At 36.0% G+C, this 21,473-nt stretch overlaps 1 protein-coding gene across 2 annotated transcripts in view; it reads right to left on the bottom strand.

Annotated features, from left to right (window-relative positions):
* cachd1 (cache domain containing 1) overlaps positions 1-21,473 on the bottom strand; it is a 78,082-nt gene that overhangs the window by 24,578 nt on the left and 32,031 nt on the right. For both annotated transcript variants that reach the window (XM_039691648.2, XM_089134204.1), the window contains exons 3-6: positions 13,570-13,718; positions 5,311-5,417; positions 1,796-1,922; positions 44-188 (exon numbers count right to left, since the gene is read on the bottom strand). In XM_039691648.2, the coding sequence (XP_039547582.1) occupies positions 44-188; positions 1,796-1,922; positions 5,311-5,417; positions 13,570-13,718 (528 nt within the window). The remainder of the gene's footprint in view (positions 1-43; positions 189-1,795; positions 1,923-5,310; positions 5,418-13,569; positions 13,719-21,473) is intronic.

Genomic DNA, 21,473 nt, shown 5'->3' on the forward strand with positions numbered 1-21,473 from the left:
CAGTGGAACGTGAATGATGATGACAATGATGTCACTTCCTTACTTTATCATGTTCATCGATGGAGTTGAGGATGATTAGCGCAGCGTCACGGGCGATCTGGAGTTGGGTCTCAGTGACAGAGGCACCATGGTCTATGATCACTACAATATGTTTCGACTGTGGCCTTACGGCAGAAACATACACAGGCCTGCCAACACACAGAGACAAAGATTTACAGTCACCAAGAACGCTGCAGAACGACTTTTCCCGGCAGGAAGCCAAGTGAAGTCCTGGCGTTATTCCCGCTCTCTTCACTACAGTGTTTGTGCAAGAGATCCTGCACTCTATTGTGTTGTACAACACTAACTGTCAGAATTCAAGTACAGCATTTACAATGAAAGCTATATTGCCTAAATCTCATATACATCCTATAAGTGGTTGAAAACCTGTGAGAAGCAGATTTTCTTGCGTATCTCCAGCATTATGAGAGAAGCTGTGGGAACGGCAGCAGAAATGAGCCCATCTTTCAGCACAGGCACACAGTGCCCACAATACTGGGTGGCAGATTCCAGTGGGGTTTATTAGGGGCGACCCTGCATTCCAGTCAAGGGCCTGGGAGCTATTGTAACCAAGTTAAACAGATGTAAAAGGCCTCCCTAGAATGTAATTTACCCCCTGCCACACAAGACTGCAAATTCTGAGGTGACCATGACACCGTGAGTTGGGGAGAGAAACAAATCCTTATTTTGATCATATTTATATAAAAATTAATATAAAGAACAAAAACTTTTGACTGGATTTCTCAAGGAGAAAATTACTTTTTCTTTTCTTTCAAAAGAGGACTTAAAGGGTTAGTTCACCCAAATTTTGAAAATAGATAGACAGCTGCGCAACTGATACTTTGACGCTTTAAAAGTTCATTAAGAGATCTTAAACCTGACCCATATAAATGGAGGGGGTTAGTTAAAATTTTATGGAGACACAATCGCTCTAAATGATGAACAGACTGAATTTACACTTTTTGGGTACACATATAAACATTTATCAACTCACACATCAGTTGTGGTAAACGGAAGCTCAAGCATGTTCGCGAGAACCAATGAGGTTCATTCTCGTGTTAGTCAGCATGTTTGAGCTTCTGCAAAAACCAATGAGGTTCGCTCTTGCGCATCAAAGATCGGTTCGGTTGAGCTTCTGTTTATGTTCCCTGAACAATGTTTAAATGTGAATAAAAACCTAAATTAAATCTGTTCATCATGTAAAGGGGTCAAGTCTCTTCAGAACATTTGGACTAAATGTCGCAATTCATAAGCATTAGTTTTACGATCTCTTTACACACTTTTTGAAGTATGACGTGTTTGGAACGACAGGAGGGTGAGTAAATGAAGACGAACTATCCCTTTATGAATTTTTGGCAGAGGCTTCTTAAGTGAACTAACATATGACAGGAAAAAGTTGTACATATCATATTCAACTAAATCCTATTAACACAAAATGCAGATTTATACAGAAATATTTGATAATTTTTTTTTTTTAAATAGCCTGTGCTGACAAAAACTTCTCATCAAAAACAAAAACTGACAAAAAGTGTGAAGTTTATGAATGTGTTTCTATTTTATTTAAAAAAAAAAAAAACATTTCCAAGTATGCCCTAAATAACCATAGTGCACAGAGGTTTTCAATACATTGCTGTAGTAGGGTATATCAGTGTTTGGAGTGGAAAATCAAAGGATTGTGTGTGTGTGTGTGTGTGAGTGTGAGAGTGTGTGTGTCTGTGTGAGACAGACAGAGAGAGAGAGAGAAAGCTCTTTGTACCTGCTCCTGTGCTCATATGTGCCCTTGCAGTGGAACTTATGAGCAGGAAACACAGTGAAAATGCCCTCCTCTGAGCTGAAATACTGCCACTTGATCCCTGGATTGGACTTGAGATTGTCTGCAAGCACTACGGTCAATGAGAAAACAAGAAAAATTATCAGTCTTTGGCCTGTTTTACAATGAAATGAAATAAAATAAAAGTAATATAAACAAAAAAAAATACTGGGTTAATATTTTGGATAAGAACCTGTTGACTAAATATCTCAAACACTACATGTCAAGTCATGTATCATTGTGTAAATTAGCATTCTACCACATGTTAGTAGCTACATATCACAAACTGCTGAAGACAATCATCCATAACTAATTTAATACGCCATGCAACTTGGATCTACATGAATGCTGTATGCACTTTAAGGAGCCAGCTGTAGAGTTCGTGTCAGTTGAACAGACCCCAGCTGTGTGACGGCCGGAGCCCAGACAAGTTGATCCTTTCCAAACACTAGAGAAGCACAGCGATCACCACTCTGCAGCCATCAATTCATGCGTTTATTTACTTAACAGGAGCCGGGATGTGAAGGAAAGTGGGGGAAAGAACAAGAAAAAGCAGGAAAAGAAGGAATACAAGCAGTGGAAGCGTTCAAGATATATCTGTTTATGTGTATTCCAGAATGTCCTTAAGCAAGATTCCTTGGATCTTTTAAACTCAAAGTTAAAAAAAAAGAAAAAAAGATTTGAGTCGTATAAAGATGAATGTGTGCTAAGACAGGTTACTCATGTCAAAAAAAATGAACTGTGATTCATCAATTCCACTTAAACATGCAGAAACATCTGTAAGTGGTTTGAGTGATTCAACATGTCAAAGAATGCATGGTACATATATAACAGAATTGAATATTTATTAGAGTACATGCTATGCTATAGCATTAGGTCCCACAGAGACACGGAACAGCCTTTCCCAATTCAGATCAAAATAAACAGTTAATTAAATTCCAGTAGAAACCTGCAGAGTAAGAAAAATGGATGCAAAGCACGAACCACAAATTAACCATCAATCTGCACCCAATGTATAAACAGGAACTTTGCAGCATGTTGACAGCATTAAAAATCATACACATGTGCCGCCCCAGAGTGCTTAATCCCCCATCCAGTGTTTAGAGTAGATGAGAAGCAGTCATGATGTGACACCCCTTCATTTCCTCTATCCCTTCATTCCCCTAAATCTCCACCGACGGTTATATTTCTTCTCCCTCTACAGTGCTGTCACTTTCCTGGTTTATTTATAAAAAAAAAAAAAAAACCTTTGCATTTGCATATTTTTACTAAAAGAGTATCTCATCAGCAACACTGATTAACCTTGTGGTGTATCTAGCAGTCTGGGTGCATAAAAGTATGCAAGAATTTGTGTCCCAATAGTACACTGCAAAATCTTATCCCCCATAAACTTTTAGCCTCAATGCCTGATCAAAAAAGTAGTGTTATCAATAACGATATCTCATTCTAGCAAACCTTAACCAGTTAGCGCTATGCTAAGCTAACAGGCTAAGCTGATTAGCTTGGCAAATGAAGGCTAACTGGGAAAAAAAACGAATACATTTTCTGGTAGCATATCCTAATACTGGCATACTGACTACACTAACATTCAAAGAAGTGTCTTATGCTCACCTCCACTTCATTTATTTGATAAAAAATATGGTAATTAAAAAATGTTCCTGTGATGGTGAAGCTGAATTTTCAGCAGCTATTACTAATCATTCTTATGCTGATTCGAAGCCATTTTTTATCATTATAAATGTTCAAAACAGTTGTGCAGCTTAATATGTTTATGGAAACCATGACACATTTGTTTAGGACTTCTTGATTAACAAAAAAAAGAACAGGATTTATTTGAAATAGAATGGAAAAAAAACTTGTAATGGAAAAAAAAAAACTTTACTGCCATTTTTTATGAATTAATTGCATCTTTGCTGAATAAAAACATATTATTTCCTTTAGAAATATATATGACCCGAATAGAATGTACTTTTCTAGCACCAATGCTTAAATAATACAGTATGTCAGTTATGACACAGCCTCGAAACATTCAAGAGAACTCTTAAAGAACTGTATCCCCTTTTCCTCCTCTTCAAATCTCCATCTTTTTATTTTCCAAAGGACATTGACATGGGGAATGTTGGGAAGCAAGAACCAACCCTAAAAACGAAATCAAAGACTTCACATCACACTAACACAACCTTCCTCTCTCTCTCTCGGCTTTATCACTCTATTCTCTAGGTTTTTCTTCCCTCTTAATTGTTTCTTCTCTTTCCTCTCTCTACCCCCTCCTTCTCTTTTCATCAATGTTTAGACTAACAGGGATCAGATGTGACTGATGACTGCCTGCATGGTTAGCGGGGTCAGTATTCAATGACAAATGGAGGGAGGGTAGTAACATGAACTCCTGATGACTGCCTTACAAAAACAAGCATCAGTATAAAGATGAATTGGGATAATCTGTTCTGGAGTATAAGAGCGAGTGTTTGAGGCCAAAAAGAGGTAGAGGTGGCTGAAAGAAGAAGAAAAAAATGACCATGTTTAGTGCTAAACCTGAGCATGAGCTGTACTGTTATTGTATTCTACAATGCCCTTTTTCTCAAATTTAGAGAATCAGGATAGTTGAAAATCAATGATTCACTAATTCAGTGGAGTCCATATCTGATATAAATATCTGATAAACTGTTGGAATTCTTGCTAAATCAATCACTGAATTAGTAGTCCGAGTAGTTCAGTCTGTTTGCTCTTTCTCTCATTTTTAGAGAATTAGGCCTAGTTTGTTTGGACAGTTTAAAAAAAAAAACTTAATTTGATGCAGTCCTAATATTTCCTAATTAAATATATGAACAAATCACTCTTATGATCTAGTTCTTTTAAAGAATTGATCAAAAGGAATCAAGTTATTGGTTGAAATCACACTACTTGCTGAATCCATAACAGTGAACTGACTCACTTATTGACTATCTTCATGACAGTGCAGTGTGTTGTCTTAAACATTCTGTTGTAATAAATAGCATTTTAATTAGTAAAAATTGTATTCTTATCCATGTATTTTAAATCAAATATAAGAAGTTTGGGGGGCTTACCCATTGCAAAAACACTGATTTTTATCTGTTAAAGAGGAAGTATTGACACTGGCTCAGTGTACAAAGTGATAAAAACATGCACTTCCTGATTGGTGAGAGAGCAGATATAAAGGGGAAAAGAGCACAGAGGTACAAAGCTGTGGTCAGTAAAAAAGGGGGGAATAAAACAGAGAGATGAAAGGAGTGAAAAAAAGTATTTCCACACACAAATGAGCAAGGTCACGTATTCGACAGCATTGTTCATTTTCGTCGCACTCAAAAGGCCAACAAATCTTTGAAGATTTGACGTCAAAAGCAATATTGTTCTTTGCAAATGGTTGCCATGGCAGCAGCTGGATAAGTGAAAATTGGCTTTGGGTTTTTGAAGCTTAGACACTGTGTGTGTGTGTTACACACCAGAGTTGAGGTCTCGTCCTGGGTTGAAAGCTCTGCTATTGACAGTAGGAGAGAGGCGATCACAGCTGATGGTCTTGGAGACATTGGTGTTAAAATTACCGTCAAATCTGAAATTAGAGAGAAGACAAAACATCAATACACGCCATTTGATAATTAGAAAGTGACACTGAAGGAAACAGTTCAGCACTTGATCAGTGAGTGTTTGTTCAACACCTCAGTCATGAAGAAAAATGAAACTGCAGTGCTCCTCATGCTTTAATAACAGCTTATACAGTTTTGTGGTAAAACCCCCAGAGGAAGACTGCATCAATATCTATTTCTACAAGCTGCACGGCTCTTCTGCTGAAGATGAAAGAGAAAAATGGAGTGATTCATTCGGAGGGGAGAGAATGGTGAGGAAGAGAGAAAATGGGAGAATCCTTAGATTTTATTCACTTCATTCAACACTTTAGACAAGAAGAGCATGAGGGCATGAAGAGACAAATTTATAAACAAAATATAAATATCACATAAACAGAAATCACAAAAAATACAGCTAATACATTTGGGGAACGTACTATTATTTTTTTCAATATATTAATACTTTTATTCAGCAAGAATGCATTACAATTGATCAAAATTAACAGTAAAGACAGTTATAATGTTATAAAAGATTCACTATAACTATCTATTCATCAAAGAATCCTGATTTTTTTTATCAAGGTGTTCACGGAAATTTTAAGCAGCACGGCTCTTTTCAACATAATATTTAATATATTTTAAATGGTTATTTTAAAGGGGTGATAAAATGCTATTTTCACAAGATGCAAATTAAATCTCTGATGCTCCCCAGTGTGTGTGTGTGTGTGTTTTAGCACAAAATATTTTAGCACAAAATATATTATATTTTATATATTTGTATATAGCATGTTAAAGTTGTCACTTTTTGAGGGTTTGCAAAAACGCACCGTTTTGTGCCTGGCCCTTTAAATACAAACGAGCTGCTGCAGAGGGCGGGGTTTCAAGAGCTCTGTGTGTGTGTGTGTGTGTGTGTTAGCAGCTGTGATTTCCTTACCTAGACATTAAAATGACTGAAACTGTTCTCCTTTTAATGTTAAAATGGAGTCAGTCATAGATGGAGAGACTCAAGAAGAAGTGACAACATGTAGAATACAACAGGACGTCTCTGAATGGTTAGAATTTATGTTGCTAATGTGGAGTTAACTATCTTCAATTAGGATATTCTATAATGTAACTCTATAAATCGTTCATATAGGAACTGTTGTGAGATGCAGACAGAGTGACTTTCTATTGCATGTAAAAAGATGAATGTTAGACTCACAAATGTACTCTTACAACCACTCTTCCTCTTATCAACATGGACTGTGTGTTCCCGAGGGCGGGTTTATGTGCATTTTAGGGTTGGTGATGTCACTAACCCTGGAGGAATGTCATATAGTCCCAGCCGTTGGTTGTAGTCCTTTACTTTAAAAGGAAATATCTTCCTTTGCTTTGAACTTTGAGCGTTGTAACTTTGATAATGCTGTTTATGCTCACACACTAACTAACGTTTAAAAAGTGAAATCATGCTTTACCACCCCTTTAAATATAATAATATTTCACAGCATTCATATTTTTACTGTATTTTTGATAAAAATAAATACCTTGGTGAGCACAAAGGACATTCAAAAACATTTATAAAAAAAAAAAACAACTAAACGGCAGTGTACATATAAAAATAAAATAACATAAAAGTAGAAAAGATTTAGAAAATTGACAATTAAGAATAGAAATATGCATGTCTTAATATTCCAAATCTTCAGGGTATAGGTTAAAGGCAAGATTAAAGGTAGGTAAGACTATACATTTTAATCAAATTGTCAAACAGAAGACTTGACAAACACTGAAATGTATTATTAATTAGTTAATATAATGGTGGTTTATCCTGACTGCAAATAAAAGCGTATATAATTCAGTCTGGCTTCCATTATCTTGCAAAATTTTGTTCATGCATTTTATAAGGATAAGGATATGTCATTCTACCAGTCCATTTTGGCATCTGTCTAATTTGGCTGTTTTTACCAAGATACAGATGAATTTACACTAGGGAAAAAGAAAACAGAGTTTAATTGGGCGAATGGCTTGTGACATTAACAACAAAAGATATGGGAAGCATCCTCTTCTGTTTTTATGGCTAGTGGATGTTGACTGCATAGATCAAGTGCAGTAAGTGTAGGAACAACACAACTAAATTTGTAATCAACAACCACGACTCTTATCTACACAGAATGTGCCACAATAGAATGACATTTCGTAGGCGTCCCATTATGCTGCTGTTTCAGGTCTCTGCCTGCACTAATCTAAGCAATGTCTCCAGAGATCTTGCACTGCCACACACTCTTTCATCTCCCTTTTGCCTCTATATACACACTGCCACACACACACACACACACACACACACACACACACACACACTCTATCTCTGTTACAGCTCGGGCCATCACGTTCTCATGATCTGCCAACCGACAGTGTTCTGATGGCAGATACTGCATACATCTTTCTATTCTTCAAACAATACCCACAATGCACTGCGCTTATCTACATGCACCCTATTCGTCCTTGCCACATGAACTACATATGTTCTTGTCCATCATCCATTACTAACTAGTTTCTTTCTCACTGTCAAGTTCATTTCTCTCCCCCTATTATCGTCATCTCGCAGAGCTGGAGCTGCTGTTTGATTGACAGCTGCTGTGATGTGCAAAGCGCTTTGAACTTCAGATATTTAATTCCCATCAGCCCTTAGTCATTAGAATTCTCCTTCAACACACTTTACATGTGGTGGCAAAGCAAATGTGCTAGATAAAAATAAATTTGCAAGCTGCTTTGAATTTTACATCAGAAAAAAGACGGAAGGGGGGAAATAAAGAGCGCGAGTAAATATATATTGAATAAAAGCTTGAGACTTATTCCTCCTCTATCTTTGATTTCGGTTCAAAATGCAAATTAGGGTCTCTGCAAAAACATTCAGGAAGAAAATAGGAATAAATGGGAAAAACAAGCCCTCGGGTAGTGTTCAGTTTTGCATGCTGGGGAAAAACAGCACCTGACCTAAAATAACTACGACTTTTAACCACATCTGCTGTTCACTTCTCATTGCATATTTCAATCTCGAAGTATACAATTTCAATCACATTATAAATTGTTATTAAAATTAAAGCTAACTGCTGATCACTGACAATTCAAATTCATTTGATTTTGTTGATAATAATGTTATTATTATAATTATTTAAGTTACATTCAGAATATGCATTTAAATTCTTATTTAAAAAAGTGTATTACCAGTCAAAATATACAACAAAACTATTTTATATCATCTAGTTCAAATCAAACTAAAATCACACACAAAAAAAGGACTGTCAAAGACAGTTTTTCTTTTTCTTTGAGAAGGCTGCCATTAGATTTCATGACTGACACAATGGGGGTTGAACACTTCTGCTAATCGACCCAAGCATGCAGGTATATTAAATGGGCAATTAATTTTGGTCAATTAATCCAACTATGCAATATATTGATCTATCAATTGAAGAAAGATAAATCCTTTATTCTTAAACATCCAAAATAGCATTTTGTGCTGATAGTAAAATGGGTAATCTATAATGCATACTGTCAGAAAGATGACAATTAAATGTAGGATCAGGAATTTAAACAAAGTAATTCTACTTAAAGGTTTAATATCTAATATCTTTATATGAATATAGTTTATGTGGAGTGAATGTTTTTAGCCTCTTAATAGCCGTCATTATGTACTACTAAGATGAACTCCTCCTCATTTAGTGGCACTTCACTTTGAGAGTGACAAGAACAAGTCGCTGTGATTCTATTCCACGGCTAATAGAGTGCTGGCTGATAGGTGACGTCTCGCCACGCGGCGGAGATAAGATGCATGTACCACTGCGGTATCACAGTTCTGTCAGTCACACACACACACACACACACACACACACACACACTCACTGTGTCTATCAGAGCAGGGCTTCATTAGCGCAGCAGTCTCTGTGAGTTAAGAGGGAGGCTCAAGGGGGATTATGGGTAAAAAGGTTTCCCTATTTCACCCTGCATGGACTCAGGAAAGCATGCAGTCCGGCAGAGCAGCGTTTAAGACCCCTTTATGGTGACTTAAGCCCCTCTTCTTGCTCCATTTCTGCATCCCTCTCTCTCTTTCTCTCGCTCTCTCTTCAGTAAAGCTGTCTTTATTAGCTCAGGCTCAGAGCCTGTCCAAACGGTCTGGCTCCAAAAGGATTGGGAAATACAGACCGGATTAACAGTGAACAGGGAATGAGAAAAAGAGTGAATGAGGGAGGAAAAGGAGATCAAGAGAATGAGAGTTTGTTTGAGGGGGTAGAATTCCTAAAAAAAGAAGAAATGCAAGCATTGGAAAAACTAAGATCCAAGTGAAAAAATAAAAAAGGAATGTGATGCAATTTATGCACTTACACATGCTAGTCTGAATACATTGCCATAATGAAAAAAAATACTTTTCTGAAATGTTTTTCTCCCACCGCATAGAAGAAAATTTGAAGGAATTGCCAAACTGTTTATGAGAAAATCCTGACAAACATCAGGATTTTCTCATAATATAAAAGCCTGTTAAAATTTAAGAAAAATAGTAAACATCACAATTTTTCATGTACTGTATTTTGTCTGTGTATGTGTGTATTAGGGCTGTGAAACGATTAATCGCGATTAATCGCATCCTAAACAAAAGTTTGTGTTTACATCATATATATGTGTGTGTGTAGTGTGTATAATTATTTTGTATATATATAAATACACACATATGCATGTATATATTTAAGAAAAATGTGTAAATAACATATCTTTATGTATAATATTGATTTTGTATAAATATATATAAAGTATATACATGCAAATATTTCTTAAATATATACATGCATATGTGTATTTATATATACAAAATAATTATACACACTACTACACACATATATGATGTAAACACAAACTTTTGATTTGGATGCGATTAATCGCGATTAATCATTTCACAGCCCTGTATATATATATATATATATATATATATATATATATAAAAAACACACACACACACACACACACACATACATAGATGATAAACGATACATAAAGTAAACATCTATATACTACCGTACTTTGGAGAACAAAAAGGCTGCATTTATTTAATCAAAATTACAGATAAGTTAGAATATCGTGCAAAAGTTCATTTATTTCAGTAATTCAAATTAAAATGTGAAACTAATATTTATTATATAGACTCATCACATGCAAAGTGAGATATTTCAAGCCTTTATTTGGTTATAATTTTGATGATTATGGCTTACTATGAAAACCTTTTCACAATATTCTAAAATTGAATTTGGGGTTTTCATAGCTGCAACCCATAATCATCAAAATATAACAAATAAAGGCTTGAAATTTCTCACTTTGCAGGAAATTAGTCTAGTTTCCAGTTATGGCAAAGGAAAATAACAGCATTTATTTAAAACCAAACGAATTTGTAAATTATAGTGTAAAAAGTCTTTACTGTCACTTTTTAATTTAATGTATCCATCATTAAGTATTTTTAAAGCATAAAAAACCTATATACAGAATCGTATATACATCTAAACATCGATAAACATGATATTTAGATGGTTCTCCAAAGAATTTCAAAGAATGCCATGGTATAACCATGGTACATGTCGAAAGAAATTCATCCCTTTATTGATAACGACTGTAGCCTTATCAATTGTGCATGTGAAGACTGCAAACTCCACATCACACTTCAACATCATTACTTTCAAGTCCATCCTTTGGGCAATGCATAAATGTAGCTTAACACTCCACCGACACTTAAATCCCCCTAAGCAGAGAGAGAGAGAGATCACATGCATCTCTAGTAAGGAGCTATTTCTAGATGGTTTCATCGCTGGTTAAGAGGCAGTGAGGGTGAGTGTTGATTAAAGCATTCTCCTGTGCCAGAGGTCAGCGCTCGTGGGAGAACAGACACCACTGAGATATATGATGGGGATGTGACATCGATATGGTGTGAAACATTTGATCTTACGGCCATGACTGGGCTTCATGAGCGCAGCTGAACTGAGGTCTCATAGAGGACACAATGCCAGAGCAGATGTCATATGGAAGCTTTAAATCTCTATGAATCTTGTCTGAACATGAAATCTATTCAATCTATTTTTCCATTAATCTTAGCACAGGCATTTTGTTTGTGACCCTTTGTGAGGTCAAAAGTGTGATGTCACCTTTCATTTAGAACTCTGTTTTTCTTTCACTGTCCAAAACAATAGTGATCTTGGCCAAAAAAATACAAACTTATACTGTGATTTAAGCTAAAGAAGCAAGTTTATGAAACCAATGTTCTCAGATTGATTTAAAAATATATATAAAATCTTCACACACAAAAGATTTTTAGTGATGTCAGTCTTTCCCCAAACAAGTACAGGAGCTGTGCTAGTATGTCTCCTATCTGCATTGGAATAGCATTACCAAGATGGCCATGAACTGAAGTGCCTTAAAGTACACGGCAGGTCACATGATCTCATTGTGGGTGGCCACCATGAGGGTAGACCACCCTTATCCAAAATAAAATAACTTCTTTTAGAGATCACTGATATGACTGGATTCTTATGTAAGTGTACACCATTTTAAACATAATCTGTAAAAAGTACTGTTCAATTCTACAGTTTTTAAAAATGCACACCATATTGTTTCCCGAAGGGTTTTCAAAAACCCACAAACAGGATGTAACATGATAATTTCAAGATGGTGTATAACACGTTCCATTGTTAAGAAAACTTAAAGAGGAGGTTTAGATATAGATCGAAGAGCAGATTGGGCAGGTGTGTGAAGATGTAAGCCCCAAGAGCTTCTATTTGTAGTCTTGAATGAAAAACACATTGCTCATCTAAATGCCTACTATAATTTTTCTTCCTTACAACACATCGTAAAAGATGTTTCTTTGCCTCGGGGACAGAGGCATTTTCCAAAACAGTCTTTTGAGAACCGCACATTTTGACAAAGCAAACTTATTTTTGAGGGATAGAGTTAAGGCAATTTCTAGCTGATTTACTGTATTATGAATACGCATTTTTATGTTTTTGAAAGTCTTTATTGCTCACCAAGGCTGCATTTAACATCAAAATAGATTAAAAACAGTAATACCGTGAAATATTATTTTAACTGCATAGCGGTTTTCTAATTTATTACACTTTAAAATACATTTTCTTATTAACAATGTTGAAAATAGAAAGTTAATTTATTTGAAAAAGACATTTTTGCAACACTATACATGCCTTTACGGTAACTTTCGCTCAATTTAATGCATCCTTGCTCAATAAAATTAAATAAAAAGGTCAGGTCTGAAAATAGCTACGTTTCCATTACTCTTCAAATTGCGCAAATTTCGTCTATAAAGCTAAGAAAAGTAGCAGAGTTAGAAATTACCAGGCTAATGGAAACCCGGCTAAAATCATTTTTTTATATATATATATATCCACATTTTTCAAGACTGCCCGAGCACTTTTCTAATCTAATCTATTATTGAATTCAATTTGAACCAAAGCATGTGGAAACATTGCATTACATCTCTGGCAGAGCTGAGGAATACTGAACAAAGAGTGTGAGGGGATGGAAGAAACAGAGGAAACAGACTTAATTTACTCCAAATAACCAGCATAACCTTTAAAATGTCAGATGATAGTGAGGAAATTCAGACAGGAAAAAATATGTAACGATATAGAATGAAAGAGACATAGCTGAGAAGGTCAATGGATGACTGAGAAGAATCCTTCAAACAGAGATAAAGGCTTGCAGAGAAGATGAAAATTCAGAAAAGTAGAGCCAAAAGATATGAGACTGGATGTGTGAGTGAGACAGAGTCAGGGAGGGACAGTCAAGACACAAACCAGACAAAAGACACAGCAACAACTCTGCAAATACACTGGGACCGAGAGATTAGGTTAAAAAGTGCAGTCTGACAACTCATCATTGCCTTTCACTGATATAAACAATATCCGTGGCCTTAAAATGCATTCCTCACCCACACTGACATGAGCTTAGTCACATCAGTTACACATACGGACTACGACGACGCAACACACTCACAGAGATTCAACATGCTTTAAATGCACTGAAAGGTGCACAAATTAAAATGTCCTGTCTTTGAAAGTGCTGTGGAGAATTTTTTTTAGATTAGTGAAATTAAAGGTGTAATTAACAAGTACTCACTCCATCATGGAGGGAGGGATGGTGCAGCAGTCCTGGATGGCTGTGAGAGGGGACGTGAGGTGGGCCGTGTAAGACGCTTCGACCACCTGCTTGTTCCTGTTCACCACATCCAGGTACCGGTTAAACTTCTCACGGATCTTTTTCGCAAGCTGAAAACAATACAGACAGACATATTAACAAGGGTGCTCTCATAACTGATTTCGAGTACCAAGCACTTTCGAGTACCAACATTTTGGGCATTTTTGGGGAGAGGGACGTGTTTATTTACTGGAGTGGGATTTTTCTCCATCTCTCATGGTAAGATAGCAATCATGATGATAAGCGTGTTCACTGATTATAAGGGGTGAATGGATCGCAGTTGATCCGCAATCCGTACGGACCAGGCCCCGAGGTTCGGCACGCATGTGATTCGCGGATTAACAGCTAACCTTTACCACCATAGAGTGAAAGTTTATCATTCGGACGTCTTTTGTCTTTCCAATTTACACATTCAAACAATTATAAATGTGGAAGAAGAGGCGAAAATCGGGAAAGATGACAAAATGCACGTCTCTGCAATTATTCTCTTGGTTATGTCAGAGGAGAAAGAAACCGGATATGTGACAGCGGTGAATATACCTGCTGTTTTCGGTGTCAATGTTAATATAATAAAAAAAAATCATCATCATTGTGATAAAAGAAGATAGTGAGGAGAGCACTCAGGAGGAAAGTGATGACGACAGTTTGTAGAACCAAGCAGCATCTCCAGGTGCTCCCTGTACTCATAACTATGCATATAAATAGAGCCAGACCGATATATCAGCAGGCCGATATTATCGGCCGATATTCGGCATTTTCTAAAATATCGGTATCGGCAGTTATAATGGCCGATAAATGAATATTTCAAAAATAAAATAAAAACGGACGAGTCACGCTTCAACCATGTCATGTGTGTTGGAGTTGTATAGTTTGTTCACCAGATGGCACTCTACCCTGTTGGCAACACTCGTATAACGTGCCACACATCCTGTAACCTGCTGAGTCGGGCAGAGAAAACCAGTTATGCATTATCATATTATTTTAGTTAAAACTCATAATTAACTACAAATAACTAATGTTTGGGAAATCTGTTAATATTTTGTTGCGCGTTTCTGAAAAAAAAAATAATAATAATAATAATATCGGCCGATATATCGGAATATCGGATTTTAAAACCAACAAATATTTGTATCGGTATCGGCTTTCAAAATCCTTTATCGGTCGGGCTCTACGTGTAAAACTTCTATAATGTCTTCCTGATCAGTAGGTTAAAGCTGACCGTAATTGTTCAATTGATATTTCTATTTAGGGATTCAAATTTTTGCCACCCGAAGATTTTTGTTTCAAAAAAATGTAATATGCTGTACTTACTACTTTGCAGAAAAAGAAAACAGGCATTAACGTTTTAAATACATTATTATACCTTTTTATAAAATAAAATTCAATAAACAGAAGTCTAGACTAAAATGTTTGGAATTTTCCTTTAGTTAACCACTGGATTGTAAAACTGTCATTTTGTATAAATACAGCCTAAAGATCAAATATCACTTTGATACACACACTTCTCGTTCGAGAAGTCTCTTTCCATTAGCCCTGTGAAATAAGTAGAGATTAATTCACTTTCCAAATCTAGGCCTGCACTCTACATCAAAGAGAGCTTGAACTAACCTTGGGACTAGTAATCGATCACCATTAGACATGCATTGTCAGCTGCTGCAGTGCCACAGGCATTGGGAAAATGGTTTGGTGCATTTTGGAAAACTAAGTTCATAAACTAGAAGGGGTTTCAGAAAACTGGGATGTTGTTTTAACTTTAATACTGCACTCGAGTGAAGGAGTTACGGCTGATTAACCATGTTTCTGTGAATTCTGGTTTACTCAATACATCCTGGAGGTCCCTGGAGAAAGTTATTAAGTAGAGCAACAGCTCACCTAGAGTTTCCCCCACAGAGGACTTCTTTCAACTGCTTTCTTCTCACCAGATGTTTTAGTAAACCAACACAACACAACATTCTTGCATTAACAACAATTTTCATGAGATGTTGGAAAAAAAAAGAAAGAAAGATAAATCTCCTCCTCCAAGTCCTGGATCGAAGTAATGTACTATGACCCATTGGCCGCAAACAACCAATCAGATGCCTGTTTCAGCCATTACTGCTAAACTTGAATGTTTTTCATTTAAGTTCATGATCCAAGGGAAATTAACCGGTTCTATACCGATAACAACATTATCCAGAACAGCTGTACTTATAATTTCAGAGAATCTAATAGCTTCTAATAGAATCTAATATCTAAAAGCTTTCAAGTGTTGAATGAGCTAGAAAATAATTTAAGTTTTTTCCACTCACATTCCTGGAGACACTGAATTTTGGTAAAAGATCAGCTACGTTTGTTTTTAAAAACAAAAACGAAACATACAAGCTACAGTTAATATCAAAGAAATGACCTAGGGCTTCGCGATTAATAGTAATTGATTTTCGATATCGATTTTGGCTTCCAACGATTATGAAAATAAGATAATCGATAAAATAAAGATACAATTCTCTTCAAATGCTATTGAAGTTGACGTGTACCAAGGTCGTATGTAATAGAGACAGTCCCTAAATGTGCGAATATCCAATATCCAGTCAGTGTCAAGCCAACTTTATGCCAGTATTTTACTGGGAATCGCTTAGCGTCAAACTCGCATTACATTCATATTCTGAGTCCACTTGTCTGTTCCTATATCTAGTATAGCCTACATCCCTAATAAGGTGGGAGTTTGGTCTTTTATATCGCTGTATTAGTCCATTAAGCGTTAAGTGTCCTGACCGCAGGAGAATCCTGGAAAATGACGTATTGAGGGATTGAAGGAATCCCCAGTTCTGCAGCACAGTGCCACAACTAAACAACCGGGAATAAATATGTCCACAACCTCAGATTTAACGTTTTATCTGTACATCAGCAATAGGGGAATAACATTATAATCTCGTTCTCGGTAGAGAAAGCTGCTTTTATGTGCAAAACTAACTGTAAGACTTCAATGTAAACACAGCTTTTGTGTCTTTATCAGCTTTTCCATATATATATATATATATATATATACATACTGGCTCTGATCCTCATCACAAATACTTATCACTTGCTCCATTTCTATAAATACTTTTTTATGAATGAATGACTCATCCGTCACTGTATAGTTTTCTTTATCAACACTCGCTTGCACCTGCTGGTGAGGTCAACAAACTGTTATGGAGATTATCAATTGGCAATCTACGGATATTCCTGTTGTTCCCGGATGTCCAATGTTGAATTTTCTGTCGAATTTGAACCACTGAATTTGTGGAAGCGAATTTGTAAAGCGAAATAAAATTGGCCGAAAATTGCCTGTCAAATATAATAGGTTGTATTTTTAAACAGAATTAATATTTTGGAAGTGAAATCTGTATTGTGAATATGGATTATTGTTTTTTTAATAATCGCAACGTGTGTGAAATTTTGAATCGAAATATTCACAGCTTAAATATACGACCATGTTTTTCAGCCTATAAAAATGCAAGCCCCAAAAATAGAATGCATTAAAATCCAGGCAGGGTTAATGCAATGCATATTTTTTCAAGTAGTGCAATTCAACAAGCTTTTTTTGATTCAAAAACATTTAGCATTATTTTTCTTCCTGAAAAATTTGAATATTATTCTAAAATAATCGTAATTATGATTTTTGCTAAATCGAGCAGGCCTAAAATTACCTAATTCAAAAAATATCTTTCACAACAAGCCGTGTGAAAATTAGTCTGGAATATTTGACGAGGTCTGTGTGCGATCTCATTAAAATGGTGACATTAAGAGAAGACAGGCGTGCTTTGTCTTTGTGTTTCTACAAGACATGGACATGATCCTAATTGGTGCCGTTTTCCTCTGGGGTGCCTTTTCAACTTTTCAAGAACGGCAGTGCCAGGCATTCATTACTGCGTGTGCAAGAGACTGGCAGATGTTGACAGGATTGCCAAACGAGCAACTGATGAAAGTCAAATTTTATAGAAAAACTCGAATAGAATAACGAGATTTGTAGTTACAGATCTAAAGGGTGTTATTTTATCACCTTCACAATGCATAATAAAACTAGAACTAGAATCTCAAATAAAAAAAAAATAGAGCAAAATACAATATACAAAGCAGTACAAAAGAAACAATGGGGTTAGCTATTTGTTATGGGTTAAGAAGGTTTTTTAAATTTATGGGTAAAAATAAGGTATGTGGTTAAAAATCACTTGAAGTGGATAACCATTGTAAGCACACAACGGTTGAAACGGTTGAAGTATGACTGTTATATGTGTTCCAGAAATAAAATCAACAACAATTATTCTTCATTATTCGCAAGTCCCGAAAATACTAATTCTGAACAGCAAACGAAGAGCTTTATTAAAGCTACACTGTGTGATTTTTACCCCCATCTAGCGGTGAAAAGGTATATGACCATCCAGTGAATATTAGTTTCTGTTCCTCTCAATTCCGATTTCGTTTTTAACTCCTACGGTGGCCAATGTAGTCCAAGATTAACATGGCTTCCAGTTCGACTTCGTCCATGCGTGTTAACTCAAATGTAAACGCGAAAGGCGAAGCTTGAATTAACGTGTATGTCTCTCTTTGGCAAATGTACTTTCAAGATTTGGTCCGGTTTAGACATTCTAACTATAAGTAACTTTGCAACTACGTCACCTAACTCTAGTATTAGTTAGAGTAGTTGGTCCCACTTTATATTAAGTGGCTTTAAGTACTATGTACTTACATTGAACAATAAGTACAATGTATTATTGTGTTCCTGTTGTATTGTAAAACACTTTTGCTGCTATTGAGGTGTGATACGGGTAAGGTTAGGGACAGGTGTGGTGGTATGGGTCGGTTTAAGGGTAGGTTAAGGTGTGAGGGGAGGGCCAACTGTGTAATTACAAATGTAATTACATAAATTAATTATAGCTGTAATTACATGCTGGAATTTTAAAATGTAAGTACAATGTAAAAACATGTATGTACACAATAAGTCCATTGTATCAAATTATTAACTTCAATGTAATTACATAGTACTTAAAGCCATATAACACTTCTGAAACAACTCAGCCTAGTCTTAGTCGGAAACACCTAACAAAGTCCAAAATAGTGAAACGAGTGAGTAATCAATTTAATTCTTCGTCTACATCTCCTTCTCTTTTTATAGGAGTACACCCAGTGCCAATTAATGAGAAACAAGAAAACAGCGTTATAGCATGACAAAGCCTGAGTCACTTCATAATCAAACACTTTCAGGTCTCGATTGCCTCAGCAGGCACAACGGTTTATCAGCGTCTACCCCCAAAAACCCTGTTTGGCAATTAGCTGTCGAGGTGTCACTAGAAAAACCTGCCAGCGATCGGCTTAATCTCTCACCAGCAGCCGGTAAATAGCTGCAGGTGAGAGAAAGAGAGACAGTGTGCAGGAATAATTCTCACAAAAGGGATTCTCTTGGCACGGAAACCCAAGTGAAGAGTAACAACCTGTCCGTTCTTGCTCACGGCGTGTGTGTGTGTGTCGCTGAGAAACACATTTGGAGGGTGTGCGCACAGTTGCTGCCACTCATGCTGATTTGTTTTGAGGCTGGTCAGAACAGGGTATTAACATTGAAAGCTCTTTATGCCTTACAGCAAAAACAGAAGCTGGAGTCATGAGGGAGAAGCCCATGGCAAGAATAAATCACACTCGTGCATGACAGGCCAACTGTCTAAAAACTGACGGAGGAAAGTAATGCATTCCCATAGTTTAAGACTGAAAAGTTATTGTGGCCCAAATTAAATTATTTATTTATTTTTTTAGGTTATTAAGATACATGTGCTGCACACACACTTGTGCTCATAAATGTGCATATACTTCACCAAATTATACATTTTAAACTATTTAATTTGAAAAAAAGAAGAAAAGAAGTAAAAGACAACATACAAATAGTGCTTATAGTTTGAAAACCAGATTTATAAGTGCATTCCACTTATATATCTGGTTTTAAATATATCTGGATAAATTGACAATTAAAAAGTTATTGATGCTCAAGGAGGAAACATATAAAGTCCAAGGATATGTACACTTTTGAACAGGATAAATTATGTAAATTATATTATTGTTTTGTCCTGTTAAAAATGATCATTGGAGGTTATGCAAGGGGCATGTAAACTTGCATAACAAAATGCTTTCATTTTTAGAGCAGATCCAACAGGGTTTTTTGGAAAAATTAACTATAAATTATTTGTGAGGTTTCTAGATCTTAATTTGAATGCAGCCCTGGTATTATCTCTGAAGGACATCCAAAGGTCGAAGATAGCTCGCACAATTATTCAAATCTAAAAATCTTAAAACGAGCCAACTTTTGTAAATAATAAACCAATATAAACCACCATTTTGTTCATTAATATACATTGCCCGGTCTAAAAAAAGCACTCTTTGAAATTAAATGCAAATGCTTAAGAGTCTATGAAATGGATCATTATTGCAGTGATGATTATATTTCTGGCATGTTATATGTTTGGCAACATTACTACATGACAAATACATATTTATATAGGGATGGGACGATAACCGGTTTCACTATAAACCGTGATAAAATGTACTGACGGTTAGTATTATCGTTTAAAATTTAATTATCATTAAAACCGTGTTTGATTATCGCGATTTTAATAACTCACTGAATCCTGTCGGCCAGTCTGACGCAGGCGCGCAGCACGCAATATTTTTTTAAATTACTATTCGAGAAGGAATGGCGGAAGGCAGTGACCGTGCTCAGGAGATTTTTCAACCTTTTAAGAGGACCAAATCTGAGGTGTGTTCATATTTTGGGTTTTACAAAAGTCCTGAGGGAAACTTGATCGAGGATGGTCACCCTGTCTGCCGAACAAAAAGTCACTGCAATAGAAACACTTCAAATCTGCCGAGTTTTGTCTTGTGTGATCATCACCCGAACGCAAGGCAAGTTAACTTTGACCTCAATACCAAAACTACGTCTGGGAAACAATTGAGCACGAAATGTTGTTTTGAGTTGAAACATTTTATGTCACTCACTTGAAATAGACGTGAAGCTTCCGCGAAGAAAAGTTCGTAGCAAGTGGCTTTGAGCCAAAGACTAACAACTTCAAACAAGACCATTATTAAGAGTGATATTTTAAGGGATAGTAAAGTATAGATGCATCACGTATTAAACCGATTTTATTTTTACCACATAATTACGGGGACATTGAATTGATTGAAAGCTAATGTTTTAAATCTTACCTGTTTATGAATTCATTTCGTAAAACAATCGTCCAGACAAGATATATCACACCAATATTATCAAACTCTGTAAACAATAAATCAACTCTGATTTCATTTTTGCAATACAATCAAAAACCGGAGACGCAAGACGCCAAGTTGTATTTGAATGAAACAAGAGGGCGCGTCCGTTGTGAATGTTATGGATGCGCGCTGTGTAATAATGTGTTGCTATTGACGACGGGCATTATAAAGAAGCAAATGCCATAGAATAGAATCTTGCCTAAAATACTGAATAGAGAGGCTTGTTTTATTTGTTTTTTGTTGATTTTCAATTATAAAACTTGTTGAAATGTTTTCAGTGTGAGCATCAGTTCTTTTTGAGCACTTTCATAAATTTTTAACAAAACCGTGATAATATTGATAATCACGATTATTTTGGACACTATAATCGTGATATGCAATTTTCATACTGTCCCATCCCTATATTTATAGTTTTTTTTCTGTTCCATATTATCCAAATTGACAGATACATTTTTGTAAATGTAACCCTTTCATTTTGCAGCCGAGTTTAAAAATGGTTTCTAATCTGAGAGTTTTGATCATGAGCCAAATGCATTGATGTTAGGAAGAGCTAAAGG

The sequence above is a fragment of the Pimephales promelas genome, chromosome 8 (assembly GCF_988280905.1).
Source record: "Pimephales promelas chromosome 8, fPimPro1.hap1.1, whole genome shotgun sequence".
Lineage (NCBI taxonomy): Eukaryota > Metazoa > Chordata > Actinopteri > Cypriniformes > Leuciscidae > Pimephales > Pimephales promelas.